Source organism: Megalobrama amblycephala, linkage group LG8 (genome assembly GCF_018812025.1).
Source record: "Megalobrama amblycephala isolate DHTTF-2021 linkage group LG8, ASM1881202v1, whole genome shotgun sequence".
NCBI lineage: Eukaryota > Metazoa > Chordata > Actinopteri > Cypriniformes > Xenocyprididae > Megalobrama > Megalobrama amblycephala.
In genome coordinates this window covers 11,419,736-11,445,453 of record NC_063051.1, presented here as the reverse complement: position 1 = coordinate 11,445,453, position 25,718 = coordinate 11,419,736, and the positions used below count along the sequence as shown (strand labels likewise).

The 25,718-nt window shown below is 37.0% G+C and overlaps 2 protein-coding genes across 2 annotated transcripts; both read right to left on the bottom strand.

Annotated features, from left to right (window-relative positions):
• Positions 1–281: 281 nt before the first annotated feature.
• Positions 282–19,172, bottom strand: jade3 (jade family PHD finger 3). The gene is made up of 12 exons (XM_048199248.1): positions 18,945–19,172; positions 11,936–11,995; positions 10,970–11,029; positions 10,786–10,865; positions 10,490–10,647; positions 7,872–8,062; positions 7,549–7,760; positions 5,805–5,972; positions 5,436–5,552; positions 4,471–4,929; positions 3,637–3,754; positions 282–1,927 (listed from the first exon to the last, which is right to left on the bottom strand). The coding sequence occupies exons 3-12, from the start codon at positions 11,016–11,018 to the stop codon at positions 1,083–1,085; spliced, it is 2,397 nt and encodes a 798-aa protein (XP_048055205.1). The 5' UTR covers positions 11,019–11,029; positions 11,936–11,995; positions 18,945–19,172; the 3' UTR covers positions 282–1,082.
• A 490-nt stretch (positions 19,173–19,662) lies between these two features.
• On the bottom strand, positions 19,663–25,718 carry rp2 (RP2 activator of ARL3 GTPase). The gene is made up of 5 exons (XM_048199249.1): positions 25,393–25,718; positions 22,764–23,432; positions 21,753–21,867; positions 21,566–21,651; positions 19,663–20,994 (listed from the first exon to the last, which is right to left on the bottom strand). Exons 1-5 carry the CDS (start codon positions 25,567–25,569, stop codon positions 20,911–20,913), a joined length of 1,131 nt encoding a protein of 376 aa, XP_048055206.1. The 5' UTR covers positions 25,570–25,718; the 3' UTR covers positions 19,663–20,910.

The window sequence follows — 25,718 nt, the reverse complement described above, 5'->3', positions numbered from 1 at the left end:
GTTATGGTGAAACCTCCAAACATTTGGTATCTCTGAAAAGACCTGAAAGTGCAGGACATCCAGGCTTAAAACTGTCACATGTATGGTCTCAGAGAAATTTGCTAAAGTATGTCCTCTACAGAGGACAAAAGTCTGTGCCTGAGTCTCAGGAGATCTCTGCATTTTTCTAATTAATACTGAGAGCCCAGTTTATTTGACTGACTTGGATGCACATATGAATGCTTTTATGCCAAAACATGTTATTTTTCTTGTGCTAAAACACTCAATACATCTCAAGCACATAAAAATCCATTCTCACTTTATTACAGGCCATTTTTATGGTCTTTTGCAAACATAAGAAAGGGTTTGGTGGTGAGAAGTGACACAAAATGGATGAGGAAAAAAAAGAAAAGAATAAACATTAAAGGTTTGACATCTTTTCACACACACTCTGAAGATAGAGAAAACCATTTCAGTTGCACACAAACACTTTCTTTTCTAACTTAAGCATGGCTATTCTAACATCAACAAAGAAGTGAAAACAACTAAAAGCAAGAGGAAGAGAGACCAAAAAGAACAGAAAAAGGCATCAAAAAAAAAGAAGAAGAAGAAAAAAAAAGTCCGGCCAGACAAACAGATCCTCAGAACAATCATGATTTGTCAGCTTAGAGTTCTTAAGTCTTTATTTATTTGCATAAGCATATCAGTAAGAAAGTATGATAATGTTTCAGTACGTGGAAAGCATCAGAATGTGCTCCACATCTTAACACAAACTACTATGTACAGTCAAAAAACTGAGGTTTCTTTATGTACAGAAACACTGCTTCACGGCCCATAAAACCTACTTTACACATGCTCTCATGTACTGAGTCCAAGTGCAGCAGAAACACTATGGCTGGGTAAAGAGACACAGTGATATATATCAGTCCCAAAAATAGACCAATCTGCACTTCTGCAATCAGCCAGCAAGGATATTTTGGCACACCGCACTAAAAACCAATCGGCTGATCCTCAACAGAGGAAAACAGAATCTGGCACTTCTAATTACCGCTGAAGAACTAGGGTAATTTGTGGCAGTGGGTTTGAGATGCTTTTGAAGATTGTCACCTTTGCACTGACGTCCTAGTGCCAAAAGACAGTTTTGCTCGGCTGGCTGACTTGACATAGTCCCCAGGTGGACCTCTCTGGTTTTGCCCCCTCCCTCCCTTCCGGCACTTCCCTTTAGCTTCGGACTCAGAGTCACTGAGCTCTGCGTCCGGGCAGTAGCCATCGCTCTCCTGGCATGCTCTGCTGCCCCCTAGAGGCTGCTCATTGGAAACCGGTTTGGAGAATGCTGAAGTCTTGCGTGCGTTCTTCTCAAAGGCCCGAAGGTCCTCAGTTCGTACTAAACTAACAGTGGCCTCCTTGAGAGATCGACTGAAGTGCTCAAGAGAGGTTTTGTGGAATCCACCTGACTGACCTTTCCCTGAAATCTTGTTACATGTGTCCTTCTCAGTGGGCGTCTGGCAGGAAGTGTCTCTTTGGAGTACGGGCTTGTCCATAATGCCGTTGGATTTCAATGGGCGGGTTTTCTCCGGTTCGATCTTGCTCTTCCCATTGGACGATTGACCGTGGAGGGCAGCATGCAGCGCGAGGGGTTTGCCCGATTGCTTTATGGCCAATGGGGGAGTCCCACCATCTCGCCGTATGTAGATGGAGGCAGGCAGGAGACCGTTGGCGCGCTCCTCTATCCGTGCCCGTCCGAGATGGAGTTGCGGTTTGCCCTGTCCGATGCCTCCCTCACTATTGTCATATACGTTTCCGCTGTTATCCGGGCACAGGGGTCCATTACCAGATTTGGAACTGGTTTTGCCATTGCCAAGCGACACTTTGGGCATTTTGAGTTTTAGGGTTATCCTGGGAGGAGGGTGGAACAATAGGTTCTCTAAAGAAGAGGACACTGGAAGCCCTGTCAATAAAAGTAGGAGTCAGTCAGTCAGTGGTGCTGGATAGTCAAAAGACAGGTTACGCAAGATTACGGTTATCTTTAAAGGGTTAGTTCACCCAAAAATTAATTTCTGTCATTAAGTACTCACCCTCATGTCGTTTTACACCTGTAAGACCTTCATTCATCTTCGGAACACAAATTAAGATATTTTGACGAAATCAGAGAGGTTTTTTTAATCCTCCATTGAAAGCTACAGTGGTCCAACCTTAATGTTATGAAGTGACGAGAATACATTTTGTGCACAAAAACAAAACAAACAATGACATTATTCAACAAATTCATCTCTCCCCTGTCATATACTGTTTATGTTTCAGCACTTCCAGGTTCTATGTCAGAACACCAGCTTAGTATTGGCCAATAATGAGCTGGAGCTCTGCAGCGTAGCAGAATGACACTTGAGAGACGAATTTGTTGAATCAAGTCGTTATTTTTGTTATTTGTGTTCCGAGGATGAAAAAAGGTCTTATGGGTGTGGAACGACATGAGGGTGAGTAATTAATGACAGTATTTTCATTTTTGGGTGAACTAACCCTTTAATTCACTGGACCTTTATGGCTGCATGAATTTAAATCTAGAATCTAAGGATAAACATGTAAACAAATTATTTAACCATTTATGAAATATAAAATAATTAACAATATATTTTAATTTTAAAAATAAAATATGAGTTTATTTTAAAGCTACAATATATAGTTTTTTCACTGCTAGAGGTCGCCTATTCAAAACAAAGGTGTAGCTTGATGAAGCAGAGTTTGAGCGGGACCGGGACTCGAGCAGAAATCATGTTCATGGATGAGATTGTTAATGTAGTATGAAGCAGAGCAGGGCCGAGTGATGTTGGAGCTGAATGAAGCCACTGGAGCGATTCCTAATGAGAGACGAACGCGACACACGCCTCAAGAGCAGCGAAACTTTTATTATGCTGCAGTCGCCGCCGGCGCTGCTTCTTCCGGTCAAGTGTATGAGGTAACACCGCGCTGTTTATCATATTAGATACATTTGAGTGTGTTGAAAATGATGTTGTAACATTACTCTGTGTTCACTCGGCGGCTGCTGCGAGACACTTGTTGCACACTGCAGTAAGCTAGATCGATTTTAGAATATCATAATAAATGCTGGGTGGCTAGTGTTGATAAATGGCATGCAATTAATTTTAAAACGTATTGTATGATGAAGAAAATGCTGTATTACTTAGCTACTTGACAAAATAGTGTTTTTCTCTGAGGCATGGTAAAAGAATTGTACGCTCGGAAAATAAAGAACTAGATTTAAACAATAAAACTAAACGTGTTGAGCTATATAACAATAATTGGTTTTCTGTCAATAAATGTAACCAAACAGTTGTTCCACTGTCTAATAAAACATGTAATATATTTAAGCGTCTTTGGTGTTTCCATGGTTTCTACAAAATAAAACTGGAAACTGAGGGTAACGCTGGTATGACGCCATTGATAGGCAACTCCCAGACATGTTCCAGATCCTTGGTTAAAATCACGATTTTCTCACGAATTACAAATAGTTGGAAACATTTGGGATAGTACTCAACTGAACAAAATATATAACACTGGCCTAGTGGTTTTTGGATATTTTACTGCAAAATTCTTACATATTGTGCCTTTAACTCAAAAAAAAAAAAAAAAAAAAAAAAAAAAAAAAAAAATTAAAATTACCTGCAGTTAGCTCTTGGTTAATGAGCTTGACATGTAGATTGAAAATCTGCTCCTGTGCTTTACTCTGGGACAGCTTCAGCTTCTCTCTTCGACTCACCATGTAGCACAAGTTTCTCACCTGACAAAATGACACACACACACACACACACATATATACATATAAGAATCGTAAAGTCAAAAATTCACAACATGATACTGATGATTTAATCATGCATATACACTGCCATTCAAAAGTTTATGATCAGTTATAATTTTTTTCTGAAAGAACGCATTAAATTGATCAAATGTAAACAGTAAATACATTTAAAATCTTACAAAAGATTTTTATTTCAAATAAATGTTTTTTTTAACTTTCTATTTATCAAAGAAACTTATATCTGTTTTCAACATTGATTTAAAATATATTCAAAAAGAAAGAAAAGGATTTTTTTTTTTTTCAGCCTTAGCAAGCGTAAGAGACTTCAAAAATCATATTAACCCCAAACTTTTGAATGGTAGTGTACATAAACCAACTGAACTGTGCATTTATTAATTTTGAGAGAACCAAATAAAATAAGATATGGATTGTCTTTAAAACTACTTGATTTTGAGGAAGCCCAATCAGACACCAATCAAAAGCAATTCAAGAACACTAAATGCAGACCAAAGCTAAAAGGTCTTCACAAAAAGTAAAGAAAGAAAGAAAGAAAGAAAGAAAGAAAGAAAGAAACATGGATAATAATGGGAAAATTGCTCACAGCAAGAAAAAGACTACCAAGTTGTTGCACATCCACACCTATGCCTAAAATAAAAAATAAAAAAGTAAATCTCATCCATTATGGCAGGAGTACCCACCCTCTCCAGGTCCTGCCGCAGGTGCATGAACATGCGCATTCGTGTGTGGATGCTGTCCTCCTGTGGCTGCTGCAGCAGGTTCTCTTCATCTTCTTTAGGTGGTAGCAGGGCCTTATTAAAGTTGCTTTTCCTCTTTATTTTCCAGTACTGAAAGATGAAATCCAGCAGGTGGATTGGCAGTCCAAGGTCTTGGGCCACTTCCTCAGGATGAACGAGTGTGTAGAACTCCTCCTCTAACTCCTGAAGCTTCTGCGCCCTCAAGCCCAGTTTCTCAGTCTCAGTCGGAGGTTTATGACGGGCTGGACTCAAACCCGCTTCGCCTGCTTTAGGTTTGCTGTGCTTCAGGCAGTAGGATTTGAACTTGACCTCGTCACCTTCATCCAGGATGGTCTTCATCTCCAGGTTGTGCTCAAAAGCACAAGTGACATGGAAAGGGATGGTGCAGTTCTTAACCGAACACTAGAAGACAAGAGATAGTGTTAAAAAACATGGACAGCCTGGAAGACAAAACTAGAACCATTATTTTAATAATTGGTTAAACAAATTATTTCTTCTATTAATTAAAAAATGTGAAAAAAAAAAAAATCTTGCTCAATGTTCTTAAAAACAATATGCAAATTGAAGGCTATTAAAAAAAAACCTAAATGAAAGATTTTATGCTACACATTGCGTACACTTAAAAAGTACATTAATGGTACAATATAAACATATTTTAATAATTTAAATTTTATTTACAATACATTACTGTTCTTATAAAATTATCATTACTTGCTGAATAATTTAAATTAAATACAATTAAAATTAGACTACCATTTTGCATCCATGATTTCATTCTATTGCACTCGATTTCACTACTGTAAAAATGACATCACTGAAGGACGTTTTCTGTGCTTAATTTCACATATCCAACTAAGCAATAATTCACTATATATAATTTATTACTTCTTTGCCCTATACAGCATTACCTGTATGCAGGCTCCAGTCTTGAGTTTACAGAGACTGCAGATGAGCGACCAGCGACTGGGGGGAATATGAGACACTTTGGTGATGGGTTCCATCCTCTCCGGGCATGCAATACTCACCTAAAACAAACAAATTCTTAATACTTATTTTCTTTAACGATGATCAAAAGTGGAGTTATGTGGCTTTTTGCCTATGTCTGTTAACTCCGAGACTATCTATACGATATACTTAAGTGAACTAACAAATAGCAAATATGCTGACAAGGAGCGAAAGCTCAATTTCATAATATTATTATTTATGAAACAACATTAAGATCATACAAGCATGATGATAAAGAAGGTGTAATTCCATTTTTGTGACACAAAACTTACCTCCGGTATCCAGAGGGCACAGCTTACATGAGCCCATTTAGTGCCCGCCCTGGTAGCCTTCATTGCACCCCCTCTTTTGGGACACAGAAGGCACTGAGGGTTGATACCAAGCACACAAGTTCTGCACAGCCAGTTTCCATCTGGCACTTTCACAATGCCATAGCAGGCCTGCAACAAAATACAAGCATGATGAGTTTTGCTATAAACTTATCTTCTTCTAGTTCACAATACTTAATAAAATCATATACTATAGAAATATTACAAACATGTATTTATTTTTTTCTTATATTAAAAGGGATAGTTCACCCAAAAATGAAAATTTGATGTTTATCTGCTTACCCCCAGGGCATCCAAGATGTAGGTGACTTTGTTTCTTCAGTAGAACACAAATGATGATTTTTAACTCCAACCGTTGCCATCTGTCAGCTGTATAATGCGTGTCAATGGTAACACAAGTTATAAGAGTAAAAAAACATGCACAGACAAATCCAAATTAAACCCTGTGGCTCGTGACGACACAATGATGTCCTAAGACACGAAACGATCGGTTTGTGCAAGAAACCGAACAGAATGTATATAATTTTTTACCTCTAATACGCCACTATGTCCAACTGCATTCAGCATTCGCTTAGTGAGGTCTGATCGCGCTCTGACAACGGCAGTGATGTCTCGAGCTTATACTTCAATGAGTGCTAGACATCACTGCCGCTGTCAGAGCACGATCAGACCTCACTAAGCGAATGCTGAACACAGTTAGACATAGTGGTGTATTAGAGGTAAAAAATGATATAAATACTGTTTGGTTTCTTGCACAAACCGATCGTTTCGTGTCTTAGGACATCAATGTGTCGTCACGAGCCACAGGGTTTAATTTGGATTTGTCTGTGCATGTTTTTTTACTCTTATAACTTGTGTTACCATTGACACGCATTATAAGACTGACAGACGGCAACAGTTGTAGTTAAAAATCATAATTTGTGTTCTACTGAAGAAACAAAGTCACCTACATCTTGGATGCCCTGGGGGTAAGCAGATAAACATCAAATTTTCATTTTTGGGTGAACTATCCCTTTAATCAGCATCAAAGGCTATATTCACAGCAAAAAAAAATACAATATACAATTAAACTTTACAACATTACAACCAAAACTACACTACTTCAAAAGTTTGGGGTCAGTCAGATTTATTTTTTTTTGCTTATTAAGGCTATACAGTAAAACTATAATATTCTGAAATATTATTACTGCTTTCTGATTCCTTTTTAAAATATTTTGAAATGTAATTTATTCCTGTTTTGGTAAAGCTGAATTTTCAGCATCATTACTCCAGTCTTCAGTGTCACATGATCTTTCAAAAATCATTCTAATTTGCTGATTTAGTGTTAAAGAAACATTTATTATAATGTTAAAAACTGTTTTTTTTTTTTTCAGGATTCTTTGATGAATAAAAAGTAAAAACAACAACAACAACAACAACAACAACAACAACAGTAAGATTGATTTGAAATCAACCTTTTACACCATTATAACCATTCAAATTTCATTCAACAACAACAGCAAAAATCTTTCTGACCTCAAACTTTTTGAAAGTAGTTTATATATCTGCAATATTACAAAAATGTAAATACATTTGAAAAAAATAATAATAATAACAGTAAAGTTAAAATTTAAAGACTTTTTTTGTCTTTCTTGACAAAATATCCTGCAGATTCTTAGCAATTTACTGATAATATCAAATGTCTCACCTGGTGCACACAAATGTTGCACTTGTCGCAAAAGACCATGTCATTCCCTTCCTCGCTGTCAGGTGAGCGACATACATCACAGATGACGTCCTCATCGTACTCTATTCCCAACCCTTCCTCCGTCTCGATGGCGTGGTTCATGTTGTCGTGGCACTGCCTCTCCAGTGCCTCCATCACCCGCTCCATCGTCAGCTCATCCACCGGCCCGTCACCTACATGTAACATGCAAATTGTACTTTATTCTTTGAAGAAAGTCATGACACCAAATCTTACAGGGAAGACACCAGACCAGGCCTAGCTTTTACAGGCATCCTCTCTCTTACCCATCGTCCCAAGCTCTGCATTAAGCTTCTGGAGCCAGTATAGATCCATATCATCTAGGTCATATCTGCACATAGCCTCCGCCAGCTCCTTGATATTGACATAACCTGTCTCCGTAGAGTCCTGACTCCAGCACTGAATATATTTCCTCGGTTTTGTGAAGAGGACCTCCTTTGGCTTCTCTGCTATTATCCTACACATACACACACACACAAAAACATAGCCACCATGAAATTTTTTTTTAAATGGAATATTGCATTTTTATAATAAATTACTTATTATAAATGACCAGTACTACCAGTACCAGTCGGTAGTAAAACAAAAAAAGCAAAAAAAGTTGACAGTACCAGCATTTCTGCAGTACCAGTAGTACAGAGTACTGGGTGTATTCGGTACTCGCTGATAGACGCTGCTTTCAAATGCTCTCGTTCATGTTTGAGTGTCATAGGTTCCTATTTACAGTGTGTTTTTACAGCTGTCGAGCATTGTAGCCAATCACAATCATATCTCTTGAGCTTGTGAATGCAATGGCCTATCAGAGGTGCTAGTCTTAATTAAGTTGAAAATGCACAAGGTTTTGTTTTGTTCAACGAATCCTTTCATTATAACCAACAAAGTGTAAACATGATGTAAATAAGAGATTCATTGTATAGTTAAGACACCTTATTATTATTATTATAACTAGGGGTGTGAAGAGATCTCGTGGCACGAGATCTCACGAGACTAATATGTGACGAGATTTCTCGTCGAGGCGAAAAGTAGTCTCGTGATGTTGCCATGACAGAGTGGTTAGGATGATTAGGAAAGAATATGTCACCGCTTCGTTTACATTACACCTCCACTATCGTTTTGCTTTGTATTTTGAACTTGTATTTTATTGAACTTTGACCGTGGTGTGTGCGCAAGCTGTATGTACGCTTTGGTCGACACAGTCCTCGCGCGGCACAAACCATTGAAACAAATGGGTTTCATAGCACAGCGCATACCGCATCCTGTGTCCTCTAAGGCCTTTAAGCGCGATCGTGAAAGTGAAAGTAAACGCGAGTGCCCATTCAAATGTGATTTCAATACCCCACATTTTGAAAGTGGCTCCCTGATGAATGCAAATATCTCTCAATATGAAAGCTATTTGAGGCTGGGCAGTGTAGTTGTAACCATCTCTTAGCTCTGTATCAAAGAAAAATTTGGTCTTATTTGCACTTTGAATATAAAGAGAGTGTGATTACGGTTGCACTTATTGTAAAGTGTTACCATAAAAAATGAATAACAGTTTTCTCTTAATCTTATTAAGCACAAACAGTAAGGTTTCATTTGTTAACATTAGTTAATGCACTGTGAACTATCATGAACTAACAATGAATGACTATTTTTTATTAACTAACATAAAGATTAATAAATACTGTAGCAAATATATTGCTCATTGTTAGTTGATTTTGGTTAAGTTGTAGAAGCTCATAAATCATGTACAGTGAGGTCTGAAGAGACTGAAATCATACAGAAGAGAAGTCAGTCAGTTGAGTTATCGGCAAAACCTTTTACAGTGCTTGAGTATTGTTGTATTTTACTGCAGATGATAATTCATACTCAGAAAGTAGAACTGAAATGACATTCATTACAAGATGATTAGTTAAAACATTTCAAATAAACCTGCAGAATATTTTTTTCTAGTCATGTATTTCACCATTGAGGATTTCTTAAAAATAGTGTGTAAAAATCTTGTCTCGTCTCGTGAGATACCCGTCTCGTCACACCCCTAATTATAACAGTAAAAATTAAGTAACAATAATTTTTATTATCCATTCACAATCTGAATACAAGTTTAGTTTTTCATGCTGCTAAGAACAACCATATCTAAATGCATGATTGAATAGGAAACTGCGATAACTGACAGGGATGAGTACTTAATTTAACCGTTTTTGCTCTGCTACCCAGAACCGCAAAATTTTACTGGAAATTTTTTTCTTCTGCTGAACACAAAACAAGACATTTTGAAGAATATGGGTCACCAAGCAATTGATGGGCCCCCTTTGACTTCCATATTATTGAGGTCCATACACTGTTTGGTTACCGACATTCTTCAAAATCTCTTTTTTTGGGTTCAGCAGAAGTAGGGATGTGCAACGATTAATCGCGATTAATCGTTTGCAAAATAAAAGTCTGTGTTTACGTAATATGTGTGCATGTTCTGTGTATAATAATTATGTATATATAAATACAGACACATACATGTATATATTTAAGAAAAATGTTAGATTTATATATAAATTATTTATATTTATATGTAATATAAAATATATATAAAATATATATTTATTTAAACATGCATATATTTCTTAAATGTATACATGTATGTGTGTGTATTTATATATACAAAATTATTATACACTGAACATACACATATATTACGTAAACAGACTTTTATTTTGCAAGCGATTAATCGCGATTAATCGTTGCACATCCCTAAGCAGAAGTAAGAAATTCATAAAGGTTTGGAACAACTTCAGGGCTAGTTAATGATGACAGAATTTTCATTTTTGGGTGAACTATCCCTTTAAGTCACATGCAAGATGGTACATGTCCAAAAACCTGTTTTTACTGGCTTTTATTCAAAGTGGCATACCTCACAGAGGGCTGAGGGATAGTGTCTGGACTGGCCAGTACTTGGACGCCTTTTTCCCATTCCTGCTTCCATGTGTCCGCCAACAGGTAATAATCCTCTGGAGAAATATGGTGAGAGTCCGGCAGCTTCATGGCACTGATCAAGTCTTTTCTGAACACCTACAAGAGAGAAATAAGACCAAATATCAACCTGAATGAGTGATATGCCCAGGTTTACTATAAAAAATTAATTCATAAGTCTGCTGATAAAAATCAAGGTTCTTAAAACAGGTTAAGATATTATTCTTCTGTTTTTACCTCTGCTGGTTTCTTCTGAGCAGAGGCGGGGGTGCCCGGTTTGCTTCCATACTTGTTAGAGGAAAAGGACGTCGAGGGACCTTTACGATACAACAACGGAGTGAGTCAAGTATAAATATATATTTTTGTTCTCTATAAAACTTACACATAGACTCCGAATTCTGTAAAGCTCATTTTGACTCACTCTCATTGTCTGAACTGTCACTGCTGCTTGAAGTCCTGAGTCGTTTCATCCTGACGTATCCTGCAATGAAAGAGAAGTCCAGCTCAAACATCTTCAGTTCAACCACATTCCACTTAACCATTTAGGCACAATGATTTCACTTACACTGAGACAACAGAGATGTTTTACAAGTACTGGTATTTTTATTATTTTTTATTTCTATGATGGCAAAGTAGAATTTTCAGCAGCCATTACTCCAATCTTTAGGGTCACATGATCCTTCAGAAATCATTCTAATATGCTGATTATTATTATTTTTTGATAGTTGTTGAAATTAATTACTTGATTATTAATTTTGAGGGGGGATTTTTTACATTTATCATGGTACAGGTTTCCTACACATTTTCCATTTCAAAATTCCACACTTTTCCAGACTCAAATTTCCAAACCTCTTCGGCTTTTTTAGACCATATTTAACAAATGGTTAATACATCATTATTTTCAGCATTATATTTGATATACAATACAGTCATCTGCAAATATTTTAATTTTCTCAAAGTGATAACATGCACTTACATGATAAGAATTCAAGAAACCTAAACTGCTTTATAACCAGCATTTTTGCGTAATGAAAATGTGCGCCTTAAATTCATTCAATCGTGTTTGACAATCACTAAATTTTGATTAATAGAATAGAAATAAGAATTACAAATTTTATATTTTAGAAAACTGAATAGGTGTAATTGTTTGAAAACACAAATATTTTTCCATACTCCATTTTCTTTTTTCCATACTGATCCAGACCTGGGAATTACTGTGTAAGAACCCTGATGGTAATACCATGGTATTCCAAGTACCAAATATATGTAAATAAATGACACATGCACATGGTAATAATTCAGTACCATGATATATTTGTCCCATCGAATGATAGAACCATAGAGGGCAGCTTTAATGGTTTTCCTTTCCTTGAGCTTTTTTACTTACCATAAATTCAAAGAGCATGCTACTGTTTTCCTCTGCTGTGCTTCCGCCTCTCGCTCATGCCTGAAAAAGAGAATAAGACATGAGGCGAGAACACAAACTACAGTCTAAATGAAAATGTGGAGTGGTAAAATAGGCAGTGGAGGGTAACAGGACTGATAGACACTCAGCAAAGCACAGCCTGTACTGTGATTTATTAGTCTCCAATACCTGACTGAGGGGCCTCCTTAAATAAATATTAACCTGGTTCACTAGGAGCAATTGCAGCCAAACCACACGTTTGAAACTATGTACAGACACACCTTGAAAGGACAGCTTATATTAAGCAAGGCAAATTATTTAAAGTACTGACTCTTTTGATTAGATTAATATACTTTTTTTCCTGACATATTGTTTTGATATTTTTCAAAAAGTTTTAGCTGTCAGACACTTAGCATAGTAAACCTCTGGGAGAAGTTGCATTTTAAAAACTGCTATAGTCATAAAAATGTAGACGGACGTCTCTGACCATTGTGTAGCGATTTTTGAAAACATTGTGCTATCGTTTGAGTTGGTTATTTCTGTGGTTGGTGAGGCAGTTGCCTGGCAGAGCGGACACTATAAATACCACAGACAGGATGAGAAGAGTCGAGAAGGAATCTGCATATTTAGCAGCATATTGTGAATTAAAGCCATGGTGCTCCCTGATGCCTGCTACAGACTGTGCGATTTCGGCAATCCTATAAAATCATTCACTGCACAAACAAAACAACAGGAATTTACAAGATTTCAAGTAATTTCACCATCATACCAACCCGAAAACCTACAAGAGAGGGAATTTGTGTGACTGTGTTATGTAACATTTTAGCATACAGGATGGAGTACTAGTGCTGTCTGCCCAGACCCCCTACAGTCTAGAACAGCACTTCTCAAAGTCCGGACTCCGGTCCGCAGGAATTGTGTGTAAGGGATTAAAAGTCTGGATGTCCTACTTTGATAAACGCATGTCAAAACAATTTGTTTAGTGTTTTATGTCTTTTTTGGAGATGGTCCGAAATTAAAACGAAGGCGAGATATTTAAAGTTTTCCTCTGTGATTCAGTTGCCATGACATCCAGTGAGTGTATACTTTTGACATAATTGGGCGCGAGTCGCGCGACGCAACACTTTTGAATGGGTGTGGAGCAGTGGTTCTCAACCTGAGGCGTACAAGCATACAATTTATTTTTGAATTTTTAATTTAATTATTTTTTTTAAATTAAAGTGAATTAAATAAATATAAATTAGCTATAATGCTTTATTTGTCAAATAAAATAATTTTGGTGAGCATTTATTATTTTCAGATATCAGGCAATGTAGGCTAATGACGCAATCACTCAGCTAACGAAACAAACACAAGTGCGCGCTTAGGAAGAATTCAAACAGTAGCCATTAATTTGGTAAATTTAAGCCTCAAAATGGCCAAATTTGTTATTGAATTGTTATTTTGCTGTTAATGAGCGAGATGGGCAGCCTTCCTGTTTGCTCTGTAGTAAAGTACTTGACAAGCAAAACCTACTGAACTGTGAATTCGATGTGTTTGTTTGATGTATTTTAAATCAGTAAAAATAACCGCATCCGCGCACCCGCGGCTGGAATGAGCCCAACTCGGCCGCGCGCTCGCGGATCCGTTGCTGCGCGAGGGATTGAGACATGACAGAATGCTTGATATCGTCAGAGATTGTATTTAGCCAACAGTGCGCTCAGTGTTGTTTGTAAAAAGAGCTGAGTAACATTTGCTTATTAAGGCGTTTATGTGATTGTTTGGTGACTATTGCGATGCTGTTGAAGAGAGTCATAAAGTCATACAGAATTAAATAGCAACTTAAAGTGATTGTAAATACAGTTTGTGTGTTCATTGAGCATTACTGATAATTATTGTAAAGCTGTCAGTAAGTTAGTTTTTATTTGTTATTTATTGTGTGCAACATCTAGGTATAATAATAGTATTATCTGCTAATTCCGTAACATTAAATCTGATTGGTTTGCATTGGTGACGTCATATGTAAATTTTATGCGGCCTGTGAGACTTGCACTTCGACTATTGTGCGGCCCACTGGGAAAAAAGGTTGAGAACCACTGGTCTAGAAACTTCAGATAGAGCAACAGAGTGTAATGATCTGCTTGAACAGGTACACCCAATGACTTACATACTCAATAATAGAACAATATAAAATATAAAATAAGTTGTAACTATGGTGTGTGTGACCAAAACTACTGTTGTCCTGTTTGTTCTGACATGGTAGTCTATAGGAAAAACATTCACTGTCACCCAGTTAAAGGTAGGTTAGGAAATGTTTTTCATAAACACTTTTTGTTGAAACTCTCTTCACATCCTGATAGCAATCAATAATATAAGTTGTTTAAAAGTATTAAAAAAATGTATATCTTCTGTGGAAGCCAGAGCTCTTTATATCGTTAATGTTCAATATTATTGGAATGTTATGTGCTTTAAGACATGAGGTAATTTAACAGCATCTCTCGTGACGCTTTGCAGATTTTGATCTTGCTGTGTGCGTTCATGTGTTTTGGAGGAGGCGTGGCTTTGGAGACGCTCTGAAGGGAGGATGAGATTATGCTTTAAAAAACAGCTTGCTATTGCTAGCCTCTCCGAAACTGCCTAACCTACCTTTAAGTCAGTGTGTGGTCAAATAAACTCTGCAATATATGGAATATTCATTATACATTGAATTTGCCGACCACAAACATTTGCAAAATAGTATATTTGCTGCTTATATAAACAAACAATAAACTTGATGTGTGTAATTACTATAAAGAGACAACTACTAGACAACTTCTGACTTAACCAATGGCTTGCATGAGGAGAGGTTGCGAAGCGTTATGAATCAGCGTGTCAAATCATTAATCACGTGACGTTGGCGTTCCGAACCGCTGATTTGATACGCTGATTCATAACGCTCAGAAGCTTCATGAAGCATTGTTTTGAAATCGGCCATCACTATATAAGTCGTTATTTTGTTTTTTTGGCACACCAAAAATATTCATATTGAACCACTGTACTCACATGAACTGATTTAAATATGTTTTTAGTACCTTTATGGATCTTGAGAGAGGAAATGTCATTGCTGGCTATAAAGGCCTCACGGAGCCATCGGATTTCAACAAAAATATCTTAATTTGCGTTCCGGAGATTAACGAAGATCTTACGGGTGTGGAAAGGCATGAGGGCGAGTAATAAATTACATTATTTTCATTTTTTGGTGAACTAACCCTTTAACAAAATTCTAGCATGATCCTTATTAATATCATTATCAAGCTAGTATGGGTTGCTACTACTGTACTAAACAAGCATTTATTAATTAGAACAAATGTATAAGATTTTAGACTGCACTCATATATTGCAATGTCTCTAGACTAATTAAATGGAAAAAGCACTCTGTGCACCTCTTCACTACTCCATGAAGGACTTGATGTCGATCTAAAGCCACATTTGTGACAGTAACAGACCAGTTTTCAAGCGCAGAGAAGAACATCTGCTTCTGACGCACATACTCCCCCATTTGCACAGTGCGAATGTTTTAAAAAGGAAGCACTAATGAGACTGAATGGGTGAAGAACTGTGGCTCTGCATTTAAAAGGAATGAGAGAGGTAAACTGAAACAGTCTATGATGAAAAGCAGAAACAATGGCTGTGACTATCTCACCACATTGATAATTAGGAATTGGATCATATCTATCGGCTCTATCAGTTTTCTGCAGTTGTGTAAATAAGATCAATTCAAATCGAGACCAATTAGGAGGGTTGTCAATGTCAATCAAGACCAATTAGGAAAGGTAAACTGACATTATTTCTCAAATTTGCAAGGTTTTAAGGCAAACACGAATTTGTTGCAAGGGGAGGCTATCTAATCTGGGTGGCCTTGCATTGTAGTTCAGAATGGCAAGACAAAATGACACAGTCCTAAAACCAACCCCCACTCCTACTGCACCATGATAAAGCACAATGCTCTGCCCAGACAGACCACCCCAACGCTAACAGATCAGAGGCTACTGAGTTACTTCACCCCCACACTAAGTGTTTTTAAACGCAAACTTAAGGAATACCTCCTCGCATTAGCATTTAATGGGGTATAGGAATTTATTTCGCTGTTATTTTATTTGTGGTTTTATTGTTGTGTTTTATGGTTGTGATTGTCTTTGTGTTTGCATATTTGTACAGGATTGGGGTCAATGGTCAGTTGTGTAAAAAGTGCTTAATAAAGAAAATAAACGAAACCTCACACTGACCTAGTCTGCCAACAAACTGTCCCATTTACTGGCTCTTTTAGAAATGCATTTTAAAAAAAGATAATTGAAATTTAAATCTCTCTCCTATGCATCTTTTTAAATTTGCTGTTGATTTTTTGTGTTGAACTGACCCTTAAGAAGAACTATATTTAAGTAATGGTGTTTTGCTAGTAAAAATGTTTTGCACAAATCCTTTAGAATGTTCTTGTTTACTTCCATGCACTATTTTTCCTCCAATTCCTGCTTTCAAAGATAGTAGACCAAAAGTATTTAAGTGCAGCCAGAGCAATATTTAGTGGACCTGTTGAAAGCATACACCTCTTCACTGAACGAATCGACGAGTATGAACGACACTGGAAGCAGCATTAAATGAAAAATTAACGAAATTAACAAGGACAGGGGCTTTCAATCTGGGGTCCGGGGAACCACAGGAGGCCACAAGGGAGTGCTAGTGTGTCTGTGGAAAAGTTTAGAGGAAAATGTGTAAAAATAAATAAATAAATAAATAAATAAAGGAGAAAAAAACAGTGCTATAGTGAGTAGAATTTTTCAATGCTGTAACAATATAAACAATCTTTTCACATTTATTTTACATATATTTAAATGTATTTAATTTTTCACCGTATAAATTTGGTCTTTATACATGAATTTTGGGTTCCCCAAAAAACTTTTAGCGAACCTTTTTTTTTTTTTTTTTAAGGTGTTTAGTTACAAGCGAAATTTTGTCTATTAGTGATTTATTAAGCACACAGAAAACACTGCAAATCCAGTTGGCCAAATTGAATCTGTTGTTTAATCTGTGTGGGGAGCAGTGTTGCCAAGTCTGCGGTTTTCCCGTGGAATTGGGCTACTTTTAATTACACTGATGCTGCGGGTTGTTTTTCCATGTCCGCGGGTTGAATCGACCCTAAATAACGTGATAGTCGCTGGAATGCGAATTTTACCAGGGGAGCCCCACCAAAAATGAGAAAAATTTTACCCCCTGAACACGATTTTTACCGTGGGACTCCCCTGAAATGCCTTTAGGCTAGTTTTGAGGAGCAATTGGGCGGGTTTTGTTGTGAAAACCTGGCAACCATGGTGGGGAGCTCTTCCACCATCACACGAAATTCCAGAGAACACATTCCGACAAATTGTTGATTCCTATTGAAATGATTGGATTTCAAAAACTGGCCGAACAACAGTAAATGTGACTGCACCTTTAAGTGTTTGGAGAACATTTTAATAATCTAAAGACAATGTATAAAGAACGTTTTGTGCAATGGAAAAGTTCCATGGATGTTAAAGTTTCTTCATGGAACCACAGATGTCAATATAGAACCTTTAGTTTTAAGAGTGAATGTTACTTAAACTCAATTTATTTAGGCTTTTATTTTTGTTACATTTTTCTATAACTTGATAAAGTCAAACTCAAAAGTTGGCAATATGGAGAGAAAAAAACTTTGCTGTCATTTGTAGGGGCTTTCAGCATAAAGACAGCTGTAGATGCCCCCTACAAATGACAACAAATCTCTATTGAACAAATATTTTAGTGAAATGATTCAGAAGATTCGACTCACTAAAAGCAAATTCCCTCCACCTAGTGCCCAGACTACTTCACCTCAACACGTACCTCACACTAGACTAGTATACCAACAAACCTTCGTTTACGGACTATCAGAAGTACTATAAAACTGACCTTACTCACTTAACTTACTTTCAGCAAAAATGTAAATAAGCATTTTAAATGCATACAGTTCATTATGTAATGCTGAATTAACACTCGACAAGAAGCATAGGATTTCGCGGGAAGCAGTGGGGGGAAACGGAAGCTCGAGGAGGGTATTCCCGCATTCCAACAACGATACTTCCGCTCCAAACTTTGTTGCACCGCTTCAGAATTAAAACTTAATTTTGATTTCATGTCATTTTTTAAATTAAAATGTACAGGGTGCACGTCATTTCTATACATTTATTCGTTTTATCGGTTTAATAATTCATTGCGCTGATGATTTGGAATTTTCAAGAGTGTTCTGCACCGAACGAGAAAGAAAGAACTTACATTTCAAAATAAAAACAAAAGTTGTCTGATTACACCATTTATATGCAGAACATGAAAAGTGGGCGACAAAATTCCAGCGAAAAATACAGTAGAGTAATTATGCAAAAACCTAGTGTCCATTCACACAATGCACGAGACTTAAATCAACTCAAACACCTCTTTGTAAATCTCCAGCATGATGCAACGAGGAGAAATATATTTAGCGAACCCTTGTGTTGTTATGACTATTTGTCACTAATATTCAGTTATGTCCATGCTGGGAGTATGTCCATGTAAGTTCGCATAGCTAAATAAACAATGGGAGGGTAAACACAGAAATGCTTTACTGTAAAGTCCCACTAAACAGTGTCTATGTGGGAGCATTATGTACTGCCGTCCACCATTGCTGTACCCGCGAGGGTTTCTGGCGGCCTTGGCGCCAAACTCGAGCCGCCCTACATGACGAACACTCTCCAGTCACTACAATCCCTTCTACTGCCATAATAACACTTCCTGTGTGTGTTTAACATCATTCAACGCGTGGTCGCAAACTTTAACGGAAGCATAATGGTATCGCTGCTATCAACACTGTCCCAGTTGTCTAATGTGGACGTAAAACCATGCTCGTGAAGGATTTGTAGGAAGCAGCAGGCCCCGCTGCCTGGATAACTGGCACACTGAACCCTGTGTGAAGACACGAGCAGTATTGTTCATGCTGCACCCTTACCTCACATCCAAAAATCCAGTGTTTCGGGACGATCGCACACGGCGATAGACTCCGCAAAGCTGTATTCAAGTCAGCAATCCAGAGGTGCGGCAAATACTCGTATTTTCCTTATTTTTTTCTTTCTTGTCCCACTGTCAATATCCCAAAAGCAGAAATCACCCTCTCACCACGACACAACAGCTCTATTGTACTACCCGACCGCTGGGTCCTAAACTCCGCCCAATTCATGGCCCTACTGACTGAGAGCGCCAGTGCAAAATGCAAAATTCTTTTTCAGGGGTAGTTAAATGTCCCATAGTTGCCATAATGCAGGGCTGTGAGGTAGTTAAAGTTAGAAAAACAAAATGAAGTAGCAATAATAATTTAGCTACTTATAAGCAGTTATCATAGTATATATCTGTAGTCTGCATGCATGAACAGTTTGCTTGAACTTTATAACCTTTCTTACTATAGTATTATCACAGTTGAAAACAGTTGCTAATATTTTATATAATTAATATTTTTGTGTAAAACATTTTTGTGGTTACATTTATTTCTTGAATTTTTGATGAATAGGTCAACTTTTTTGTATAAATGTCTTTAATGTTACTTTTGATCAACATAATGCATCCTTGCTGAATAAAAGTTTCTTCAAAAAATATTACTGACACCAGACATTTTAACAGTAGTGTTATATATGTATTTATGTGTGTGTGTGTTTTGAGCTTGACAATTCAGATAACCTTTGTAATTTTTATTTAGCAACTTAATTATGTTGTAGAACATAACATTAATTTCTCTTCAAGTAATGTCCACATAACCTTCCAGGTTGGCCTACAAATTGTTATTGTGACATTATGCAACAATACTGAATCAGATTTTTAGAGTAAACCTGACAAAACTATTTACACCAATTGATATTTGTATTAATATATTCTAGTTTAGCTTTGTGTCTATTTGTTGATGAAAAGAGATGAGATACAACTTTAGACCAAAATGAATGTATTGACAAATCACAGCTTATATTCAGTTCTACAAAACTGTCTCATACAAATAAGAACCTTTTGAAAATAATAATAATTAAAAAAAAAAAAAAATGGTACACTGTGATTCTATCATGTACAATTGTTTTTGTTTTTTTTTTGGTCACAGGAAAGTTGTGCTCTCTAAAACGTTCCTATAAAAATAGAGCAGTGTGAAGGAAAAAACTCCTTTTAGTAGTACATTCAAAGTATCAGTTTGAATTTTTACATTCTTTTCAGAACAGTGTTACCTTAAAAACTTACATGGAGGATGAATGTCATTTGTTTACAATAATAATAATAATAATAAAAAAAAAAAAAAAATACTGAACCCCCAGAAAATATAATTTGGAGGCAAGTCAAAAGTCATGCTAATAGGAAAAGAAATAAAATACATGGTATATATCTGTTGTATAAAAAACCTGATTCAACACAATTAATGTTTTCTGGCAATCGACATATTTTAACAGTAATTTTTTTACAGCTATCCAGTATACACAAATTAAATGACTATACAATATGTAATGGAAATATGTATCTAAGCAAAAGAGAATAAAACACAATTTCCAGCTATACATTTATGGAAAAAAAGTTAAATAAATATCTATATAATCAGATTCATTATTTTCAGCATATACGTGATATAATTGTCCACAGCAATGTTTGATTAGACTAAAGTTCCAGTTCTCTTTGATTTTTTTTCTCTATCTAAAGGCACTTGCCTTCCTGATTGGATCCAAATAACCTGACTATCTAATCTGACTATTTGTCTGTTTTATAGGCATGAAAATGTAAAATTGTCAGATCACAGAGCAAAATGGTCTAGTAAGAATAAATAGTGGTTATAAACCCCTCAAAATGTTGAGATATCAGTGGCTTCACAATAAGTAATTCCAATTCACTAATATGACAAAATCAAACAAATATAAACCCACATTAAGGAAAGGTGGCCCTCTGTGCCAGTTTCACAGTCCCATCTGCATGTCAGCAAAGTTGAAAAAGTTGTCGACATCACGTGAGGATGTTTGTTTGCTCTCAGAAACAAACACCTGCAAGAAAAGTAGCAGATAGCATGAAAAATGTTAGATGATCAGAGCACATACTCAATAAATGGACATAAGAAGTAGTTTAGGGGAAAGTTACTTTTAAAAGTAATGCGTTACATATTTGTGTTACTCCCTAAAAGTAACTAATTGCGGTACTTAGTTACTTTTTAAGGTAAGCAATGTGTTAGGTTACTTTTGCGTTACTTTTTCTCACTTGGGCTTGCTTGTTTTTTTAATAACAGCAACAAAATAAAAGTTCTATTTTTGGTAAATGTAAGGTCCTTTTCACCCCAAAAGTGAAATGATCCTTCGACGATACAGTACACACAATGCCTCTGCACTTTACTCCCAATTATGGGGACAAGAGAGGTGTCAGTCAGTAAATCGGTAAACAAAGTAACTTGCATTTCCTATTTGAAATAGTAGCTCAAATATTTTGTTGTAAGCTTAAATGTAATGCGTTACTTTACTAGTTACTTGAAAAAAGTAATCTGATTACTAACTTACTACGTAACTTAAGTGTTACTTGTAATGCGTTACCCCCAACACTGATGAGAAGTAACAGCTTATTTACCTTAGTCCCGTTAAACACTTCATTGGCAATGGATTGACACGCCTCCACCACGCCATCTCCGTTCAGCTCAAGGGCTACCACTGGACCTGCAGGAACACAGATGATTGTGCTATAACATTTATATTTGCAAAAGACAATGTTTTCCTGTGCATGTTCCTTTGTGGTATAACACAATACGTTACGGCACCTTTGGTGACCCACTCAGTGAGGCTCTCTGCATTATTCTGGAACACTCGGTTCACATCCTCAGGGCGCATGGAAACCTCTTTGGTCTGAATGAGGACAAAGCCTTTGGTGGTCGCCTGCATTTATGTGAATACAGGGAAAAATTATGTTAGAAAATTAAAGGTTTTTGCAAATTAGCTTGATTATTCATTTGTGGACATGCTGGGATTTGGTTTTTTTTGTATTGAGAATCATAAAAATAAATCTAAATGATCACTACTATAAAGTGGTAGATTTCTAAATTAAGCCAGTGACAAAAAGGTCACATGATGGCAAATATTTAGTCTATTTCTGTCTCTTCCTCATACAGTCGCTTTAGTACAGCTAGATGATATCTAAAAGTTTGCTGCTAATTCTGAGAATTTCTTTTCAGCTTGATTAAATAATACAAATCCTTTTAATGCAGAGTGCAAGGTTACTTTTAGTGAAAACTACATGAATTTGCGATATCGCTCTAGTTGATATCTGCATGAAATCAACCCTATTTAATTCTTAATGTGAATGACTAACTTTTTATAATGTGCTGTTTTTCTGTTCTTAAAAAAATATTTGATAATACTAGTATATAAATATGCTTTTAATAATAAATAATAAACAGTCAGTCATTTCCTTTATGCAATTATAAAACTAAAAAGCACACTAGAACTGATATGGAGCCTGTTAAATTGTACACACTTTTGCAAGCAACATCTCCAGCAGACAAAGATGGATAAAAGTTACAAATATAAGTGAAGTAGGAATAGCATGATTTAATTTCCCAATTAACATGAAAAACTTGCTATGAACTCACTATTTTTCAACTAGACGTTAAACTGAGGGCATAAACACAAAGCTTTTCTTTAGAAATGCCACATTAGGAAATTTTGATTCATTCTGATTAACTTCCAGCTTGAATTTACACATGATGTCAGTTTGTAGACCGCCCACTGTCGCAACCATAAATGAAAATCAAAAGCATCAAACTAGTTCTAACCTCATCAATAAGCTTGCGGGCATTAGCAGTTGTGTAGTCCCCGGAAAAGAAGACAAACAGGCAGGACTCTTCACTTTCTGTACGCCGGCCTCCTTTGGTCAGGGGCACGATGCTCCGACTTGCTTCAGAAGAGATTCTCACAGACTTGAATTCTGACTCAGGATCTGGTAGAGGCACATGCTCCAGGACAACAGTATCCTCCGGTAGGAGACTCCAATTGGTCTCTCCAGAAACAGGTGTGAAGTCATGAATATTGCTCCAGTTGTTGTTAAAGATGCTGAGGCCCGCATCTTTAAAGTGGAAAGCCAGCTCAGGGTAGTAATACTGGTAGCAGCCAAACTTCATGCCCGTAGAAGACTCGATGATTGGCTGGGTGGCGCAGCACAAAAAGACGTCCATTTTCTTGCAGTCTCTGGTGCGGAACTGCTGGCAGGCCACCACACACTTGATATCTTTGCAGTCTCTGAAGAACACACTGCCTTTGACCGGACCTAAAATAATGCGGCAGTTCACACAATCGTCAATGGTAATAGTCGCTGAATGGTCGAATACGTAGATGTTACAGTTCTCACAGTCCTGAATGACAAACTGCTGGCCATTGAGTTTGCCTGGCAACCGACCCACAGTCTCATTCTTGAGGCCTGTCAGCATGAAGTCTTTGGGATCAACCTGAAACAAAAGTGCAAACATGTCAAGGTCAATAGAAGGAGAACTTAAAAAAAAAAAAAAGGTGATAAAACCATTATCTCCTCTTTGCTTTCTGGTTCCCTTCACAACAGGATGTAACAGGACGTGTGTTTATAAGTTAGACACGTTTTTTTATTTTAAAGTTATTTTTCATACGTCAGGCTTTACAGGGTTAAAATTTGACTAATTCTGCATTGTTTGTGACACAAATGACACCTCAGATCATGCATCTTTTTGAGGTAGTGTGCAAACCAGTTTTAGTCTGGTGGATGATAAAATAGAAAATGAGAAAAAAACATAGATTTAAACTGAAGAATCTTTGCCGTATCTAGGGACCAGAACATCATAGAAACTTTAAGAGCTCTTTTGAATTGGTCCAGTAAGTAACCACCTAGCAACCACTCAGAACACCCTAACAATCACATAGCAACACCCCTTGCTAAATAGTACTCTTGAGTTCATAGATTGTCCCTGCCAACCAGGGATCAAACCTGAGATATTTGTGTTATTAGGCCAGATATTTACTTACAACATCTACTTAGCATGTTGCTAACCCATTGATATATGAGGACTACAGGTCAGATTCATTGAGTATGTAAACTTGTATCTTTTTGTAGATTTAATCCTTAATTAGCAACATACTACCAGTTTATGTATTTAAAAAAAACTTGTGACAGTGAATAATTTATGTTGCAAAAGTCTCTCCAAGTAATGTTCAAGTCATGATGGAGCAAAAGATCTTTTCTACCATACTGTGACATATATCCGAGTGTAAAAGATTATAAAAAAAAGAAAATATATAAAGTCGGGGCTTAGTTCTATGCATCGGTTGTTGGTTGGATTTTGAGATGTTGTCGTTGGACTCAAAAATGAATGAGATCTTGCAGCTGATTGTGGGTGTGGGGTTTAAGTTGATTTGATGAGTCTTGCAAACATCACTACTAGAGTATAGCATTTTAATTAAAAATTACAATAGAAGAAAGAACATAGTACATGAATCATTCACAATGAGATGCGTTTACACAATAGATAGGGTGAATTTTCATTTCATGCTGATTTTAACCACAGACATTACTCATAATTCTAAAATAGCCAAGCTAAAAATCCATAGGAAAATCCCAAAGGATTGAAATTGTTCCCATCCAGATTTAGGACTATAAAATGAAAAGTGCTATCTTATATATAAATACTTTACATAAATACATCTTGTGGGGCCCCTTGGAAGTTTGCTGAGGCCCTCTAGTGGGCCTTGACCCCATATGTGAATTACTGGTCTAATCCATAAGATCAGACACTGCCATTGACAGACCATATGAGAAAACTAACAAACTGTTGGACTCGTCTCTTGTATTTATTGCCTTTCAATCTACACTTGAGTGCATCGACCAGGGCAATATTAAAACATAACAGAATCATACTTCAAAAGCTCTCAAAGCTTTGTATGGTTTTATGGTGGAAGGGGCAGACCAGGTCAGACGGACACTCCCACCCTCCCTCTGATATAGTGTCATGCATGTTGATGGCGACACCACTTATGTGCTAATCCCTAACACAACGCTATCTGGGCAAGCGCCAGGCAAACAAGTTACGTGCCCCGACTTTAAGCCGATAATAAGCTCTGTCTATAATTTACCATAGCACGTGAAAACATATAACCGCCGAGAGACTCTCGTATCGATGGTCAATCGAAAGCAACAGTGGCAGTCATAAACACTGAACAAGAGGGGCCAAACCGTCGCTAGCGTGATTACGCATGTAATGAACGGCGTAAAATGGGCTTTAAAAAGAAGAATTGAGCTAACGCATATCATAATAGCCATTTCCGACGGACCTTAATTCCATTGTGTATGATTCCTAAAGAAATTATGCAACATATACCCTGTCTGCGTATAGTCTAGACTCTAGTGAACAAAAAACAGATTATGATAACGCAGCGTCGTACCTTTTCTCGTTTGTCCCAGCTGTATTGCTTTGGAGCCTCCTGGTTGCTGTTGCTGCCCAGCGCAGTGTTGTTGGTTTCGGGGAGGTCATTGCCCGTAGCGCTCTCGTCTCCAGTGGGCAAAGCAGAGTCTTTTTTAGGAGATTTTCTCCTAGATTTTTTGGAGAAGAAGCACCCCATTTATGGACTATCAGTCGTGCGATATGTCAGTGCGCCCCTCCTGTTGTAAATGCCACGCGTTTCTGAAATACTCTCGATCAGTCGCAGTAGCGCTCCGTCTCACTCTCCCTCCCCAGAAAGTAGTCAAGAACACGCAACCTGTGCGCTTC

What these genes read in the sequence shown, in the direction of transcription:
- jade3 (XM_048199248.1), bottom strand. Translation starts at nt 11,018, where the DNA reads ATGAAACGACTCAGGACTTCAAGCAGCAGTGACAGTTCAGACAATGAG. An exon ending in GCAACATTTGTGTGCACCAG is followed by an intron (nt 5,973 to 7,548) that starts GTGAGACATTTG and finishes ATTTTGTTGCAG; the next exon opens with GCCTGCTATGGCATTGTGAA. An exon ending in TGCGGCAGGACCTGGAGAGG is followed by an intron (nt 3,755 to 4,470) that starts GTGGGTACTCCT and finishes TCATTTTGTCAG; the next exon opens with GTGAGAAACTTGTGCTACAT.
- rp2 (XM_048199249.1), bottom strand. Translation starts at nt 25,569, where the DNA reads ATGGGGTGCTTCTTCTCCAAAAAATCTAGGAGAAAATCTCCTAAAAAA. An exon ending in GCTGGGACAAACGAGAAAAG is followed by an intron (nt 23,433 to 25,392) that starts GTACGACGCTGC and finishes CTTTTGTTTCAG; the next exon opens with GTTGATCCCAAAGACTTCAT. An exon ending in CCCGCAAGCTTATTGATGAG is followed by an intron (nt 21,868 to 22,763) that starts GTTAGAACTAGT and finishes ACATAAATGCAG; the next exon opens with GCGACCACCAAAGGCTTTGT.